The following is an 18,097-nucleotide window of genomic DNA, read 5'->3' on the forward strand; positions in this document are numbered from 1 at the left end:
AATAAAACCTTGAGTTTGACTAAGAAGAAGGTATGTAAATTTTTTACACAAGGAAAACCACCAATGCATGGTAGTTCAGCTCTGGTTACTTAGGAAGAATTCTATCATAACCAGACTGATTTGCTTCTCCCAAAAGCTTCAGTCGTAATACAGTTCAAAGACTGGAGGTCCAGCTGGAGGGAGGGCCACGCCACACTTACCTTTTTTCCGTGATGGGGCATCCCTGTCTGTCTCATCATCTTTCTTTTTATTCCCCAAGTCACTGGTGTTCACGGTCACTGTTGCTTTGATTTCTTGCTGGGCGACCTTCATTCGGTCATAGAAGACCTTGAAGAATTTTTCTGACTTCTTATCTTCTGTTAACCGGCAGAAAAAGGAGTGCTGCCATGGAAAACCCACAAATTTTCAACACTGTGACAGATCAGTGATCCAATCCCACTCAAGACACCAAAACCTCACAGAGATCAGAGCCTGCTGCAAAACCTCACAAACAGTCTAGGTTTGGACCAAAGTTAAACATGGTCCCATGCACTATCGCTCTCTGGATCGTATGGCTTGAGATTTTCTACACAGAGACTTTAAAGCAATCTGCCATGGGATGTCTTTAATGAGCAGTCATATAGGCTTGGGACACATGCTAAAGGGTGATGGGAGATTCCAGTCTATTAAGATGCAGCCCCTGCACACACTCAAAACAACTCCATTAATAATGGAAACAATGTATTTTTGGTGGTTATTGCAGGTCCTGTCATGTGTTATGTTTAAGGATTCCTGTGAGCCCCTTCACTTTGCACAGCCCTGTGAATATATATGGATGAGTAAGATGTGCTACCTGCCCCTGTAGGGCTCCATGGCAGGTTAGGATGACAAATCCATAAGTAAAAAAATGTGTAAGTAACAAGTGCTCCAGAAGCTACACAGACAGTTACATCATAGAAGCTCAGAGCTGCCAAGGGTGACAGTGGGCCAGAGTGATCCCAGAATCTTTGTAGAAAAGGTGATTTTCAAACCAGGTCTTGAAGGACAGGTCAGAAATGGTTAGATGAAGAAGCTCCAAGTTAACAGGTAGCTTGCCTCTTGGATGCACATTTGTTTTTGGGCCCACTACAAGCAAGAGTATACAATGTTGATGTAAAAACACAATATGGTGTCTCAACTTCATTTATGAGTGTTCTCTTTTCACCCCTTTGCAAACACCACGCTGTTGTGAATTATTTACATAAAAATACAATACGGTCATTTCCAGAGGAATAAAACAAAGCTCTAAACAATATATTTTCTTCTCCCAGTTGGATCTTTCTGCCAATTTCATATCCTCCCCCATGTAGAAAGATGGCATTTCTCTACCAAAGGTAGCCCTAGGCTTGCAATCTTAGAAAAAAGTAGAATCTTATCAGCTGTCATAGCCTCTTACTTCCTCCATCTCACCCTGCCTCCATGGCCCCCAACACTTGCTGCCAGATTCAGCATGCCCCAGGAGAGCCACCACGTTTTCATTTGCCAAAAGGAAACTGTAGTCACTGTGACCCTTCTTCTAGCTACTAGACTCTTTGCTGCATTGACAAATGTTAGTCTCATTTGCCTACAAAGCACTTCTTGACTATGTTCTTTCCTTTCCATCTCACTGTTCTTCCCTACTTCTGGATGTTTCCAATATACAGCATAAGATCCGTCCTTCCTACTTGTGCTCCCTGATTCTATCTTTTCCCCTCCAACCACTCCCAGTGGCAGTACAAGTCATCACCTACCTACTGCTTTGCCTTATTCTGCATGTGTCAGAGTCCTCCATGACTCCCACACACTTTGAACCAAGCTCAAGTCTTTAGCGTCCTCCATTGCCCTTTACCACATTGAATCCTCTTTTCAGTTTTTTACTATTTCATCTCTCCATCTGTCATTCCATCCATTTACTCATTCATCCACATACCTATACATCTATCTGTATATTCATCCTTCCAGCCATTCACTGTGCACTTGTCATGTGTTGGGCACTACGTCCATCATAGGAGATACAACAGTGAGCAAAAAGAGGCCTAGACCCTGCCCCCCATGAAACTGGTAGCCTAGTAAGGAAAAGATGCAGTAATTTAATAATCACCCTAAGGATGTTTTTACCAAAATAGCCATTTATCCCTATGAAACTGACCCAAGAGAATGCTGGCAAAGAGTATTGTATCAGACACTCAGAGCCATTGTTTTGCTCTCCTCGCTTTTCCTGGCTCGTTCCTTGGCTAGGCTAGGGTTCCCTCATGCTTTGGTATTCCCACTAACATCACCTCCCCAGTGAGGCCATCCTGATAATCCTATGGAAGCAGCAACCCAGAAACTGCTTATTCTTCCCTGCCCTGTTTTATTTTCTTCATAGTCACTGGTCTCTGTTGTATTTGTCATTCACCTACTTACTGTAGGTCTTATATACAGTGTAAACTCCAAGAGGATAGGTGCCTCACCTGTATGCTTCACAGCTGTCTCCAGAGCACCCAGAGGAGCCCCACACATAGAAGGAGCTTCCTAACCATTTGATGAAAGAATGAATACAACTCAATACTTCATGGATCATCGTAACTACACCCTCTCAATCAGACCCTGCTTATATTCAGTGACTGTGCCAGAAGTAAATCCCCGACATAGATTAATTCTGGAAAACTGCTCAAATATGAAAAAGCAAGTTCTAACTGTTCACTTCTTTGAGAGCTGATGCATCTACAAACAAAAGGAGAAATGTGGGCACGAAGAACTCATATCACCACCTAATTATGGTGACTACATTTTTTACCAAGGTAAGTTATAGAATATCTCTCCCACATGGGGTCATGGGGGAGACTGCACTGGAAGGTGGCCACTTGGGGCAATGAACTTTAGTTGCTACCCCATTAAGTCTTCTTGTTGCATGGAGGCAACTTAAAAAGCATCCTTTGGACAATCTGGTCACTTAAAAAAACCAAATGTACTTTAAGTAGGTAGGCAAATAAATAAATAACTAAAGCCTGCCATCTGTCATCAGTAACAGTGCAACACAGCGCAGACCAATCACTGGCTACAAACTGCACTGCTTAACGTCTAGCTGGTTAACCCAACAGATGTCAACTGATAGGGTCAGAATAAGAGAACCTCTTATGAAACGGGAGAAGGGCAAGCGACAGGATTACACACTTCTATATATGTTTTGCAATGGCCAGTATATTTATTTTGCATTATTTATATCAGTCCTTAGTCCTTCAAGGATCTGAAGCAGCTTTATAAACAGAGTGTGGTCAACAAAATAATAAAGTAGACACTGGGGTACAGAGACATGAATAAGCACAGAGAACCAGACCTAACAAGGCTGGTGGTTAGAAGGTGAAAGAGATGATTCAGGGCAGTCACAAGTCTCTGAGGTACCCAGCCATCAAGCTGAAATAAGAGGTATGCTCTATCATGGTTATTATTAAGTATCAGATAAGAGAAATATTGCCAGTGCCTCAAAGGAAGGAAAAGATTCTTTAATGAAGGTGTTAGAGGACAGGCTTTCCAATCAGACTCCTGGGTCCCTCACTCACTAGTTTGGTGACCAAAGGCAAGTTACTCAGCCTCTCTGAACCCATGTGGAAGGGCCGCCACGGTGCCCACAAAGTGCTTAGCACAGTGCCCACTGATCGTCTTTTTTTTTTTTTTTTTGGTACCACCATCACATCTGTATAATGTAAACACCCCACAGTGAAGGCATCCCTGTAAGTGGCTAGGGCATGGTTAGTAAAGCATGAAGATTCTGTCGCTGGAGTTGGAGACGCCTGGGTTTCAGCTCTGCCACTCATAAGCTATGTCACCTTAGAAAGTGACAACATCTCTGAAACCTGGATTTTCTCATCTGAAAAATGGGTATGGTAACAGTACTGCATGGTGGTTATGAAGATCTAATGAAAAAATCACAGTAATATGCACACAATGGCCGATGTTTCCCGACTGCTAATAAGCTGCCAGGAACTCAGAGTAAGCCTTCATGTGTGTTATCTCACACAAAAATGCCATAGAGGTAGTTATTACTCATCTCTGAGAGATCAGGGCACCCTAAAAGATAATGGACATCAAGTATTTATCACACCCCTGAGATGCCCACACTGTGACAAACGTAACCTCACCGAGACGCTGTGAGAGACAAAAGCTGTCGCCTCAGGTCTCCCGTCTGAGAATCTAAATAAAGACACTCTGGAAGGAAGAAGCTTGGTCCCCAGAAGGGAAGCAGTGCTATCTTGTGTAAGAGGAGAAGTGAAAAGTGACAGCAGTGCAGAAGAACTAAGAGACCTCCCCCAGAGAGGCAGGATGTGCTATGGGGAGAGACCGGGGGCTTGATGAACAGGAGCCTTCAGTTAGAGGCTCCTGGAGGCATTCACTACGCATCTCTGGTGCCTAGGGTTGTCTGCATTTGGAGAAACCAGGGCCCTGGACAGTTCATCCCTGCTTGTTAAACCTCTTTCCGTGATACTGTGTTTGGAGGACTTGGGAAGGGAAAGGGGACACCCCCCCCCCAAGACTGTTTCCCCAGATCAAGTGGAATCTCAGACCACAGCAGGTGGGTACTCTGGCCTCCCAGACCTCAGGCTCTCAAAGCAGGGTCTTTTCCACAAGCTACTCATCCACTTTCCTCCCTGAACCAATGAATCGCCCCTTTCTCCAATTAAGAGCCAGTAGTCAAGTAGAGATCGTTTTGTTTTCCAAAGGTCTCACTGCACCCCATCCTAGTCATTCAAAATTCATCTGGCCTAAAGCAGGCAACCTTACATGGTGGTAAGTGAAGTCCAAACAGAGGATGTCCCTGTGGAGTGTGAGGAGGGGGGAGACGGAAGGGAAATGAGAGAACTTTCTGGACTGAAGGAAATACCCTGATTAGGCTGGTGGTAGACAGAAAAACAACAATAATAAAACCTGGAACCAGTGACCATGTGTTACCTCCCATGGCAAAGGGAACAAAGCTGCTGACCTTAAAAGAGTGATATTATCTTAGGGGATAATCAGGGGAGGCAATATGATTGCAAGGGTCCTTAAAAGTGGAAGATGATGGAAGAGCTCAGAGGGGGACCATTTGAGAAGGACTCAAGCCACTGCACGCTGGGAAGATGGAGCAAGACGCCTTGACCCAAAGAACACAGGCGGCCTCTATTGGAAAAGGAGGGGAAACAGATTCTCCCCCTGGAGACTCGAGAAAGGAATACAGCCCGGCCAACACCTGGATTTCAGCCTAGTTAAGACTCAGATAAACAGCCACAACAACAACAAAACACAAAAAAACAAAAACAAAAAAAGACTCAGATCAAACTTGTAGGATAAAAAAATCTGGTTGTTTTAAGTCACTGCGTTTGTAGTAATTTGTTACAGCAGCCATAGAAGACAAACATGGATATAAACATTTGTCAAACCTGATCAAACTGTACACTTAAAATCTATGCATTTTTTAGTATATGAATTGTGTCACAATGAAAAGGGAGAGGGGGAAAAGATCAGCTTTATTTCCAGAAAGCTAGAGAACTATGTAAAGTTGTCCAGAGAAGGGACCTCTCCGCCAGCAGAGGGATCTGTGTTGCTGTCCTCAAGGCTAACCTTTCATCACTCTCCATGTATCTCCAAAACACATGTGGTTTTAAAGCCCCTTCCATACAAGTGGTCTTGTCAGCATCTTAGGAGACTGCCAAGATAGATATTATCGTTCATAAATTTGTCCTATTATAGATCATACAGCTGGGTTGGGAGAGGTCCCATGCTCCCTGTTCCCTCCACTCTTTTCTATCATCCTGCCTTTTTAAGGAACCCCTGGAGGACCAGCACCAGTGGTTGGATGGGGAACTCAAAGGAAACGAAGGTTGGTTTGGGGGCAGACACACAGCATCAACCCTCAACATTAGAGACAACAGGTCTGCTTGGCTTGGCTTTAAGGAAGGAAGTCAGGGGTCGGAGCAGGTGAGCAAGTGACCACTGACAGTGGCCCCCTCCACGGGGGCTCTGGAGGGCAGTGGTGGGAGGGGACCTAGGTGTGGCTGTTGCAAGCCAAGTTGAAAAACAAGAACCACAAAAAAGGAAATACAGATCATGAAATGTTAAAGTGAGAAGCACTCTAGTCCAGCAGTTTCCAATGTTGTTCTCAGCAGAGAAACTCATTCTTCCTCCCTCCCCAAACACCACCTTACAGAAAGACCCTATGTTTAAGAGACACACAGAACAGTTCAGCTGCAGGAAGGACCATCTTTCTGTCACCAGAACGCCTCTTTGGAATAACAGGGCAACAAAGAACATTGTTTAGAAACTACCACTTTAGTCCAGCCCTCCAGATTTTATTAAGGAGGAAACTGAGGCCTATAGCAGGGGAATGGACTTGCCAAGGCCATACGGAATCTTTGTCTCCGACTGTCCAAGCCACTCACTTTTGACCATGCTGGGTTATGGATGGTTGACACAGTGGCCTGAGGGCATGTTCTTGACCTGGGTAACTGTCAAGTGGACACAGTTTGCCCTCCTTGGGCTGCTTTAAGCTGCAGAGAGATTCAGGAGCTGAGGTCTTGGTTTAAAATAATAATGAAAACATCCTTTCAGATCACTCAAAAATAATAAGGTATTGCTTGATTAGCCTGATAGCCACTCACTACAGCCATTCAAGTCCTTGCAAAGAAACAGAGCACGGTTCATGATGAGCCCATCTGGCTTCTGAAATAAGAGGCCCCCTGAAGTGAGAGACTAGCAGACAGTGGCAACTATTCTAGTAACAGGCAGGCAGTGTGTGGGAGGGGGTGGCTGGATACTCCTTTCTTCAGGTGCAAGAGGTCACAGCCTCAATCACACCACAGGCAAGGGGTCCCAGGAGAAGAATAGGAGACAGAGGGCTGCCCCGTGCACAGGGCACACACAGGGAAGGTAAGCAAATGAGCACCTTATTGAAAAGCCGTCTTCCCCAGGGTTCAGAGACTGGAGGGCAAAGACAGACTCTGCACCCCAGAACACAGAGCCAGCCAGCCCGCACCTACAGGAGCACAAGGCCTTTCTGAAGGGAGAAGCCCTTTATAGGCATCTTAACTACAAGAATGGGGAGTGGCAGGAAATGGAAGTAGATGTGATCCAGGATGGAGTAGGACAGGAGCAGGGGCGGTCTGGGGGCAGGAGTCCACAGCGCTACCAGGACAGCTTTGGGACTTTGATTCTGCCCCATAGGAAAGCATTTCCATGCTGAGGCTGGCCCACCTTCTAGGCGCCTTTGTGCTGGGCCTGGAGGGATTCCAGAGAATGAGCCTTTCCATTTCACTGCCTAGTATGACATGACCCAACCACTACAGCCTATGACATTCACTGTGGTCACTTATCTGCTGCAAAATGAATTCAGTCCTCAGACCGAGTCCAAGAATTTGAAAAATGTGACTGCCAAACAGTGCTCAATGCTTGAACTTTCATGGGCTGAGGGGAATTGTTCCCTGGAATCTGATTTTTCTCTTTTCACTCTGCCCCTGAAACATAAGGACCTCAGACTTGGCCCTGGTAGCTTCTGGGACCTGAGGGGACCTCCAACCAGACCTTTCCGGCTTGAACAGATACTCTGCAGGTGTCAACAGGACAGCAATGGCTACCAAGGCTACCAATGGCTACCTATGGGGTTCTCTTCCGGTACCTGTGGTTAACTGAGCATTCACCATTTCCCGGGGACCCTCTTTCTATAAATCTTATTACAGGGAATGGTCACTGAACACTTCCTATTTTCCAGGAACTGCCTAAATGCTTTATAGATACTATCTCATTTAATCCGTAGACCTACTCCATGTGGTGTGTATTATTATTAACCTCGCTTTCCAGACAAGGAAACTGAGGTTTAAAGAGGTTAAATAACTTGCCAAGTCACACAGCTAGGAAATGGTGGCAGTGCCCTAGGACTCAGGCCCCACTTGTCTGTAGCATCGGCCCATGCTCGAGACTGCTGTGCTTTGTTAAACACCTCTCACCTGAGCAAGAGTTTGTCGACCTCTAAACACCTCCTGGCTTTTTATAATCCACCCCCCACCACCCAAAGTCTCTCAGCTGCACAAACACAGATTATTCTCACAGTAAAGAATAGCTGTGATAGGTACACATGTGAATGCCCCAACTTTCCTGTGAGGCCTGATGCACTTGTTACTTGTTAAGATGGGCCCTCAAACGAACCCCTTTCTGCTAGTTGAAGATTTGCCAGGGTTAGGGGTTACATGTTAACAAAACCATTGTCACACAGTGGCGGGTAGAGATCTTGAGTCCTTTACTTAGAAACCAAGGACGACAATCAAAACTTAAGATCATGAACCATGAACTAGGTGATAAAGCACACGTGGTTAGGCACAGCTGCTTGGAGAACTGGAAGTCTGGAAACCTAAATTTTAGCCTTCGCTCCTCACGAACCAGCCACGTGATCCTGGGCAATTTACTTAATAGCGTTTATGCCCTCGGTTCCTTATCTGAAAAAAGGAGACTCTTACCACCTGCCTTGTATGCATCACATAGAAGCTAGGGCCCCATCAAGGTTGCAGTTATGAAACATTATGTGTGAAAAACACTTTGCTATGGGAACCTATTCAAATGTAAGGTGCTGCTGTTATCTATCACTCCCCCTTTCAAAGGAAAGGTATGTAATGTCCAAAAAATGTCCAGTGATAAACAATTTTGGCTTGATACTAGCAGGTCAAAATGATCTCTGAATGGACGGCAAAAACAGTGAATAGCAGTTCTCAGCAACTGTCACAATAAAGGAAGTTAAAAAAAAATCCAGCTGGAATTCCACTATAGAAGTTATTCAGATTCCCTTAGACATAAAACTAAACAATTTTGCTTCCATTTCTCAGAGTTCAAGGTAATCAAAGGCAGAATACAAGCTTGGGGTCAGAACCTCCTCGCAGATGGCCCCTAAACATTCAATATGGACTATTTTTCCATCACTGTTTTTTACCATTCTTTACTTCAGGAAAAGTATGATATAATAAAAGAGTCTAATAATTAACATTAGGCATTAAGAATCAAACACTCCCTTGGTATAGATTATCACTCTAAGGAGGAAATTTTTTGGCAAGGTTTGATAGGTTTAACCAGTAAACATCTGGAACATTCAGCTCACCAAGCTCTGTGAGGATGTCTTTAGCTTCAGTGAGTTCACTGGTAATATAAATGTCAGAGCACAAAAGAAAGAAGTGATGAAGCAAACCAAGTCTAGGTTAGAAAGATGCCCATATTTCAAGTTCTTTTTTCTGAAAGAAAGTTCTCTAATGGGATCCCTGGGTGGCGCAGCGGTTTGGCGCCTGCATTTGGCCCAGGGCGCGATCCTGGAGACTCGGGATCGAATCCCACGTCTGGCTCCCGGTGCATGGAGCCTGCTTCTCCCTCTGCCTATGTCTCTGCCTCTCTCTCTCTCTCTCTCTCTGTGACTATCATAAATTTAAAAAAAAAAAAAAAGTTCTCTAATGCTTGAGAGAAGAGATGGAGGGCAAGGTGATCCTCACTCAAATTAGTCTGGTCACTGAGCTCCAAGTTAGGGCTTGAGCTCCAATGTCAAGGCCAAGGCAGTGGCTCTTCATGACTCTTTTCAGGGTGAATTAATTCCAGTTTTAGCAAGCAGTAAAGTCCAACTTCTATAAATGTTCTATAAGAACCATTTTTCTACTAGGATGGAAAGTTTAATACCTCTCCTTTTTTATCTCTCAGCACCCATAGGAATCAGCACCAGTGGAGAAAGCCTGCCCTATTTGGTAAGCAGTCTGGTTCCTCCTCCTTGTGGTTCAAAACACTAAGTTTCTCACATATGCATCAACAACAACCACCAACAAACTAAATTTCCTAAAAAGACTTTTTAAAGGTTTTATCTCACAAAGTCCCTATATGTGTAGGTAAACTATAAGTAAACATCTCCAGCAATTTTTAACAATAAAATCAGATTTTAGAAAGACAGGTTAGACATCCTTCTAGAGGACTCTGGATCTCTGACCCAGAGATAAGACATTAAGGAGATGACAAATTTTCTCTGGGTTCAATTCTCAAACCTCCTTATGAGTGCCAGAAGCCAGCATCCTTTGTTGGTGCATACTGGCAGCTGTTTCTTCCAGTCAAAGATGGAAGAGAAAAATAGAAAGCTTCCAGAGAATGAAGATGACTAGTGTCGCAGGGGACTACAGTAGGGACCCTCCTTGGTAATCTTCCTCAAGTGCTAGAAGGCACTGTGGTTGCTCTTCATGTCAGCATGAGGCTTATAAAAAGGAAAGGTGGTCTACAGCAAACAAGACTTTGATCAGACCTCAAGAAGCACTTTTGTTAAAGTACTCAGGGAGCTTTTAGAATCTCAGTCCATGGACATCCACTCAACTAAAGAAGAAGCTGTAGAACAACCTCAAGTGCATGTCTGTGGCTGCAGGAGGTGCCTCTGAGGGTGCCCTCCAGAGCTGATTCTATGATTCAATGAAAAGTAACTTCTGGCAGTTAGGGTGAAACTCTGAGGTCCCAAGTCGCCTGCCCACAGTCTTGCTAGGGGGTACACAGAAAGCCTTCTCAGTGAGCCTCAACCTGCACAAGGCCTGAGAAGAGGTGTATGGAAGACTCTATCACCAAAAATTTCGATCATGCATCCACATAAGAGGGCACGGGGGCTGAGGCTGAGTTTGCCTGTTCCTTCCCACTTCACGCGGGGGTTCAGTCTGTGCCACCAAGAAAGAGAACTAACCCAGAAGTTGGAGGGGAAGAACTTCAATCTTGGTCTTATTTCCATCCTGTGTACTCAGGGCAATTCATCAACATGGACTTTTCCTGCCCGCACAGTTACGAGGTTCTACAGGGCATCCAACTTGAGCTCTGCATTGATGTCAAGAACAATCCTTTGCACACCCATTTCCTGTGTTTGCACAGACAGCAGCAAGGGCACAGAGGAAGGGCTCTATATCCTGCAGACTTAGCAAGGTGGAAGTGGATGGGCAGGGAGCACTGAGGAGCTGGGTGGGTGTGTGTGGATGGGCCATTTATTACCTTGCAGCCTCCCTTTCCTCACCTGTAATGGGGGGGGGGGGGAGAGGATATGCACCACCCAGGAGGCCTGTTGGATGGAGTAAAGGAGGGAACGTGGGGGAAAGCCTAGTAGAGGCCTGGCACCTCAGAGGTTTTTTATACCAGTCACTTTCCCTTCCCTGCTCTCAGCAAGCATATGACAAATCCACTCGACCATAAAATCCAAAGAAAAATAAATATACTCTGGCCTGCCAGGGGCAAGGACACTGGCTGGCAAATAGCAAAACATCAACCAAAGCAAGTGCCTTCCTGATGGAGGTCCCACAGTCACCCTCAGTCCTCTGCTCAATTCCACCAACTCTCAGGTGACAGCCTACCTAACCCCTGCTCCCCGTGGACTGAAAGGAAAAGTTCCAGGACCTGTATCTCCCAACCCCACAGACCCACCTCACTATGTACTGGCCTATCAGGTAGCTTCCCTGTGGCTGTAGAGAACATCCCTGGGATCCGACAGTAAGACATACAGACGGCCAAACAAGATGGAGATGATGGGATGAAATTACACAACACTCATCTGTGTAAGTGCTGCTTAATATATTATGGCTTTGGCATCAGTAACGTGTATGCAAGCGGGTGATGGCCTGAGCCAACTTGGTGCCCTTTAGAAGCACTGACTAGGAGTTGGCAGTCAGGTTGCCTGACGACAAGCGTATTACTGGGTCTAGCCATCATTCCATTCCTGCTCCCCCTATCGCTATGCTTCCACCTCCTTGGCCTCCTTCAGCTCTGGCCAGTGTCCAAGCTCATGCCAGCCTGTCTGTCTGAACACTTTTGCCCTCTGCTCTTCACATGGCTGGTTCCTTTCTCATCTGTTAGGTTTGGGCTCAAATGGCACCACCTTAGAGAAGCCTTTCCTGATCATACTAAGTGGGTTCTCCTTGACACTCTGTACCCGGTTGTTTCCTTCCTCACGCTTCTTCCCAGGGTGTTGTTTATCTAACTGGCTTACTGGCCATCTCTCCCACCTGGCTGTAAGCTCCTAGAGGGCAGGACCCAGATTGATCTCATCCCTGACTGTATCATGGTCAATTCATACAATGCCTGGCACCCACCAGGTGCTCAAGAAGTGTTTGCTCTTTTGATGAATGCACAGTAATCCTGAAGGAGGTTTATTTCCAAAAACCTTAAATTGAATTGAGATGAGCATCATGGCAGCTAAAGTTTAACTCAATAACCCAAAGATCCCCCTCTGTGAAAGCCCAAAGTCCTACCAAATGAAGAAAATGAAACATGCCAAGGACCAGGTGAAGGTGGCTGATGTGGCCTTCTCACCTCTCACAGGCTTATCGGGTTTGTACACATGCCTCTGTGATGGGCTCAGGCTGGCCGGAGATCCGTAATCCATCTAGTTAACTGTTAACTACTCTGGCCCCATTGACACCTGCATTATTAACTATGGAGCAGGAAGGACAATCATTTGTGAGCCTCAGAACGTGGCTCACTCCTAGACATGATAACTACCCAGGCTCTGGGCTGAACAGTTTGTGGGCTTATGTTGCAAGGAGGCTAATAAAAACACATTTCTCAAACACCGTATGGTGAAGGCAACTGAAATACATCCTTCTCAAATGCAATACACTTCCCCCCGCCAGGCCTGAATGCAAAGTCAAACAAGTGACTTGAAGGTGTTAGATGGTTTACAGGACTACCCTAGTCCGTGTCTTGGCCACCTTGATGGATAGTTTAAAACCCAGACATAGGATAGTGATAGAAACATCAAGAGTGCCTCTGCCAGCCTCAAAAAGGAACTTAGGGGACCCTTAGGAAATTTAAGTGGGTATAGATTTCTCAGTGCAAAGAAGGGTCATAGCAGAAGTCCCAAAGCCAGTTGTGAATGTCAGTTAGGTTGTGAGGCCCAGGCTACACACTTGTGTACGAGGTGTCTTTCACATCCCCATGTCAGGATTCAAAATGCTGGTAGTTTCTAATGAGAAAATATTTTCAACCATGAAGTTAACTCTGCTGGAAGAGCTCCAAAGGGAAAGTCCCTCCAGTTACTCAGAGGGAAAAAAAAATTACCTTCTTGGTCTGGAATCTGGGGATATTTTATGCAGATGTCTCTAACAGAAGTTAATAAGGGGAAGTCAGCTTGCCTTTGATTATTCAAACAGGCTACTGCTATTAAAAGTTGCACAACTCTTGGGCAAGGCAGGGGTGGGTTTGGGCTTTTTTTTTTTTTTAAGCCTATCCTCATGGGAGCTATTTATTCTTTTCTAAGAACATTTCATTAAAACTTCCCTACTCACATCTTTTCAATACCTCTGCTCTGGTGGGAAGGTGGACGGTAACGCAAGCCCATCTCAGAAGGCTTTGTGGTGGGCACTCCTGGGGGCTGCCACAGAGGACTTCTCAGAATGGCAGTTCCACTTCCCTGCTGAGAAATGGGTGGAGGAGCCACCACCCCTCTTCTTTGGTGCAGGCTGAATAATTTCAACCTGCAGGTAACAGAAACTGCCCAAGCTCCAGGAATGATCACTGTGGGACAAACACATTCTCTTGTGTTCATTTGGTTCTATTTTATAATGTGCTATGTGAGACAGGAGACATCAACCCACCCAGGCAAGAACACACAGGAGAATGTAGGGATAATACAAACAGCCCTCCTCCTTTGGGGCATAGCCACTGTTCTTATGGAATCCACGGGGTTGGGGGGCAATCCAGTAGGGAAGAAGAGTAAGCTTCCATTGGGTGAGATTAAAGACTTCTGGGATTGGTCCCTATAATGGAAGGGGTGAGTAATTAAAAAAAAATCATGGGAAAAGAAATAGGGGAGGGTGAACATAATATACCTTAGCAGAAACTCTTCTGATGTCCTGGAGCTACACAATGGAGAGCTCCTGGGATGGGGGGAGCTGTTGGGGGAGGGGGAAATATTCTGTTTCCGGAGACAGCTCCAAGAATCATGAGTAGGTGTGAGAAACAAGGAAGCTTATAGATTAAAAAAAAGAAAGAAAGAAAGAAAGAAAGAAAGAAAAGGGGGGGAAAGGAAGGAGTCAGGGAAGGGGGGAGTGAGATCTCTGAGAGACAGGAGAATGAAAGAACACCATGGCAACAAGTCCGTCCACCTACCCCGGCCGCCCACCCACAGCCAGATTCTTTGCTGACGCACTTGAGAACAAGCTGGTTCCTACCAGCTCAGGAAGGTGAGCAAACCCAGAGAGCTCATTAAATCCCTTCTCAGCGACTCTTGTCTGCCTGCAGATAGTGAGCAAGGAGGATATAAATAGAAGTTATATAACATCTCTTTGTTGATTCCTGTGCTTACCAAAAAAATGCAGCATGACCTTGTTTTTTTCTGAAGCATTTTCCTCGGCCTACTGGTTGAGGACTTTAATCAAGTTAGGGATCATCTTAAAGTTTAAACAGGATATAGATTTCCAAGTTAAGGGTGCTCAGGACAACCAGCCAAGCTTGGAACCTTCAGGGTTAGGTCTTGCTCAGGTATACAAAAATATTCAATAGTTGTAAAAAAAAAAAAAAAAAAAAAAAAAATCTTAAGGAATTGTATAGCTTCTCAGAACACTTCTGGATGATGCTAAAGGTAATATTAATTTCCAAGAGCCAAGAACCATTAATAAAATGGGTTCTTCGGTATTCTAAAGATCAGAACATTTAAAAAAATGTATTTATATATATATATAAATATATATATTTATATATTTAAAGCTAACTGATGGCTTCTAAATGCCTCCAGGCATAATCAGCACTCCTTTTCTCTCTTAAAAGGCAAGACATTAAGAGTGGAATGGACTAAAAAGGCCTCCTCCTCAGAGAGGCCTTCAAAAGTGAGCAATGCAGGGAGACACAAATATGCCCTGAAATCCATCCCAATCTGGCCAGCTCTCCAGTGCCTGCTGGGGTTTCTGAGCAGACTCCCCCTTTTGGTGTCTTGGCGTGGAGGAATTTAACAGGAGAGCGTGCTTGCAGGATGCACTGCAGACTCTGATACCTCTAACCTGTTGATGCCACAAAACTCTTTTAGAAGCTGTTGCCATGGGAACTTGTCTCTCTCAGGCATTTGTCAAGAAATGTCACAGGTGCTAGAGAATTCAATGCCCTTGGTCTCAGTGAGCTTTCTCAGAGTCTCAGAGTGTGTGGAGGACTTTCAAACCTGTGACACAAGGGTTTTGAACACAAATGTCTTCGAAGGACAGGGGTTCATTACCTCAGGCATGGGGTGGGGCGTGGTTGTGCTCTGAGAGCCTAAGAGTATATACAGGCCCTGCTAAGCATTTAAATTCTATACATAGTGTTTTCAATGCATCACATCAGCTAAACAAAGACCCTGTAGGGATCTAAGTAAGTAGCTCAGACAGTGACCCCAGCAAGAGATCCTGTGGCTGTCATCCCTACTAGGCGATTTCCTTTCTTTCAGAACTGGTGGGTGGGCAACAACACAGTTATGCATAAATTCAGGCAGGACACAATTCTACATCCCTGCTGAGCCCCTAGTCCAGGGACAGTCACTGAAATGCCTCAGCCCACCTCTCAACCCAATTCCATTAGTCTCCTGCCTTCTCCTCTTGTAAATTCCTGCCAGAAAAACAGACTCTACCTTCTACAATATGAACAGTGCAGATCTGGTAGGAACCAACACATCTCCATGTCCCGACGCAGCAATGTTGCCAGGTAACAAATGTAGAAATATACTCAGAAAACTGTATGTGACAATATACAACCTCCGCGCTGCAGCTGATAACCGAGGGAGTGTTAAAACACCATGTTCTCTTAACACTTGGGCTTTTGGTGTGAAAATAAAATTAAACGGGATACTTCCTCTTGTAAATATAAGACAGGCATACAACTCACACATGCATCCACTAATTGGAAATAGTAGAGGGGTTTGCGACAGCCATCTGCAATGCACCCTGGCTTTCACTCCCCACTCTCCCCGCCAACACGAATTCCAGAAAACTCAAAGAAACATAACTGAGCAAGAGCTCTTCTTATGTCAGGGAGTTCACCTCTGACCAGAGAAAGCTGCCCAATAAAAGACACCATTGGAAACCAAGGAAAAGCTGATACATTATCATAAAACTCATCATGCTTCCATTGTGTAGATTGGTAAGATGACTTCGAAAATTCATGATATAACCAAGCAGTGATTTCTTGCCTCTTAGGTGAAATAACCAATGCTTCCTAGACCCCGCCCCAACAGACAGACACTGCTTGCCAGTGTGAGTAGCCCCTCAGTGAAAATGGAGCACTGAGTATCTCCCTGGCATTGGGCCCATGCAACTTCAAGGCTTTCTATCATGGTGGAAGAGTTGAGAGATGTTTGAGAGGCAGACTTGGGTTCAAATATCAGCTTTGCCAACTGGGTGACTTTGGATAAGAGCTCTGGCCCTTTGGAGACTCACTTTTGTCTTCTGTAACTGGAGCTATCTGACCCAGCCCCGATAAAGTACATAATAGCAGCATGTACAACTCCTGCCCTAGAAGGGGCACTCTTCCTTTTTCTTTCTCCCAAAATAAGTATTCTTCAACCACCGAAGACTCACATATGGGGGGAATCCAGTGCAGTGAGCTTCTTGGTGCAAAATGAATAAAAGCTGAAATCTAAATAATCCTCATGCTATGCCACAGTGCATACGCTTCCTCTGATGCAAGTAAAAAAACAAAAATTGTTAATAATGTCATCTAACCTTTCATAGAAGCCCTAATTAAATGAGCCATCTCTGTCTCCACAGAGAGGAAGTTATGCAAGAAGAGTTTCCTCATCGTTAACTTTCATAGACCTGGGAACTTGGAACTTATTAGAGGTGAAGCACTAATAGTTTTTATTTGGCAAACAAGAGAGCAAGCCTAAAAGAGAAAGACTTCCACGGTTTCCCTCTCTGTCCTTCACAAAGCACAGACACAACCACACAAACTATCTTCTGAAGGCATAGCACCCTCCACAAAGAGTTCATCCACCAAAAGGCCAACCAAGAGTGAAACCACAAATCCTACTTTGCCTGATAAATAGAGGCAAGGTCCTCGAAAGGGGTCCCTTGCCCCTTTCCTTGGTCCCCAGGGAGGGGCTTGTGGACCACATGTGAGCCAGGGAAATTAATGGAGGCTTCTCACATAGGGAGGCAGCAACACAGAGAGCTAAGACCTCAGGCTGTGGCAGGAAATAGACCCAAACACAATTACCAGCTAGCTCGGTGACCCTGAGCAAGTAACTTGACCTCTTAGAGCCTTTATTACCCTTTAGCAAAAAGGGGTCATGGCAGCGCCTACCCACACAGGATCACCCTAAAGAGTGAATGAGATCATACAGAGGAGGTATGTAGCCTCGCTCCTGGAACATGAACATTCAGATTCTGGCCCTCATTATTATAATATACTACTACCTGTAGTTATAAAGAAAAAAACAAACAAACAAACAAACAGATCCTTAGTGTTCCTGGCACCATAAGGATATTTCTCCAAATTCACATTACGTATGTGGACTCAGCTAAACTTAACTTCCTTCCACCCCTAAAGAAGGTGCCCTTTTATAGTTGTTCTAGCCACTAGCCACAAATTTTCACATCCTAATGTTTATATTTAAAAAAAGGATAATAAGGCTAAAGTATCATGGTAGCCACAGAAGGTCAGAATTTACATTCATTCAGTGAACGATGAGAACATTTAATGAGCACCCACCATGGTCCAGGTGCCATGGAATCAGAGAAAGGCTTGATCCTGGAAGAAATTACAGTCCTAGGTGGGTGAGTGGAGAGAAAAAAATGTATAACCAAAAAGTAATCATGAGCAATTACTGTGTATTAAGCAGCATACTGAGCGGAGTGTTTTCCATACATCTCATCTAGTTGTTCTCAGAATGACCCTACAGAGTAGGATTCCCTACACTGATATGTTATGTACAGACAAGTTCCCTTCATCTCACATAGGGACTTTTCTACGGAACTTGAAGGTGAAGACAAACTTGGTTTCTGTTCCCTTGGGTCTTACAATGAACCTTCACTTAAAGAGTAGTAATTGCTATGGTAAATGAATAGCCTGGAAATGGAGACCACTACCTCTGCTCAGGGGATTGAGAAAAAGTTTCCAAAACAGGAGACATTTCAGACAGGGCTTGGGAAGT

At 44.8% G+C, this 18,097-nt stretch overlaps 1 protein-coding gene across 11 annotated transcripts in view; it reads right to left on the reverse strand.

Annotated features, from left to right (window-relative positions):
* Positions 1-18,097, reverse strand: part of ITPR1 (inositol 1,4,5-trisphosphate receptor type 1) — a 318,713-nt gene that overhangs the window by 72,343 nt on the left and 228,273 nt on the right. For all 11 annotated transcript variants that reach the window (XM_025451109.3, XM_025451124.3, XM_025451147.3 and 8 more), the window contains one exon: positions 201-381. In XM_025451109.3, coding sequence (XP_025306894.3) covers positions 201-381 — 181 coding nt within the window. The remainder of the gene's footprint in view (positions 1-200; positions 382-18,097) is intronic.

The sequence above is a fragment of the Canis lupus genome, chromosome 20 (assembly GCF_003254725.2).
Source record: "Canis lupus dingo isolate Sandy chromosome 20, ASM325472v2, whole genome shotgun sequence".
Classification (NCBI taxonomy): Eukaryota; Metazoa; Chordata; class Mammalia; order Carnivora; family Canidae; genus Canis; species Canis lupus.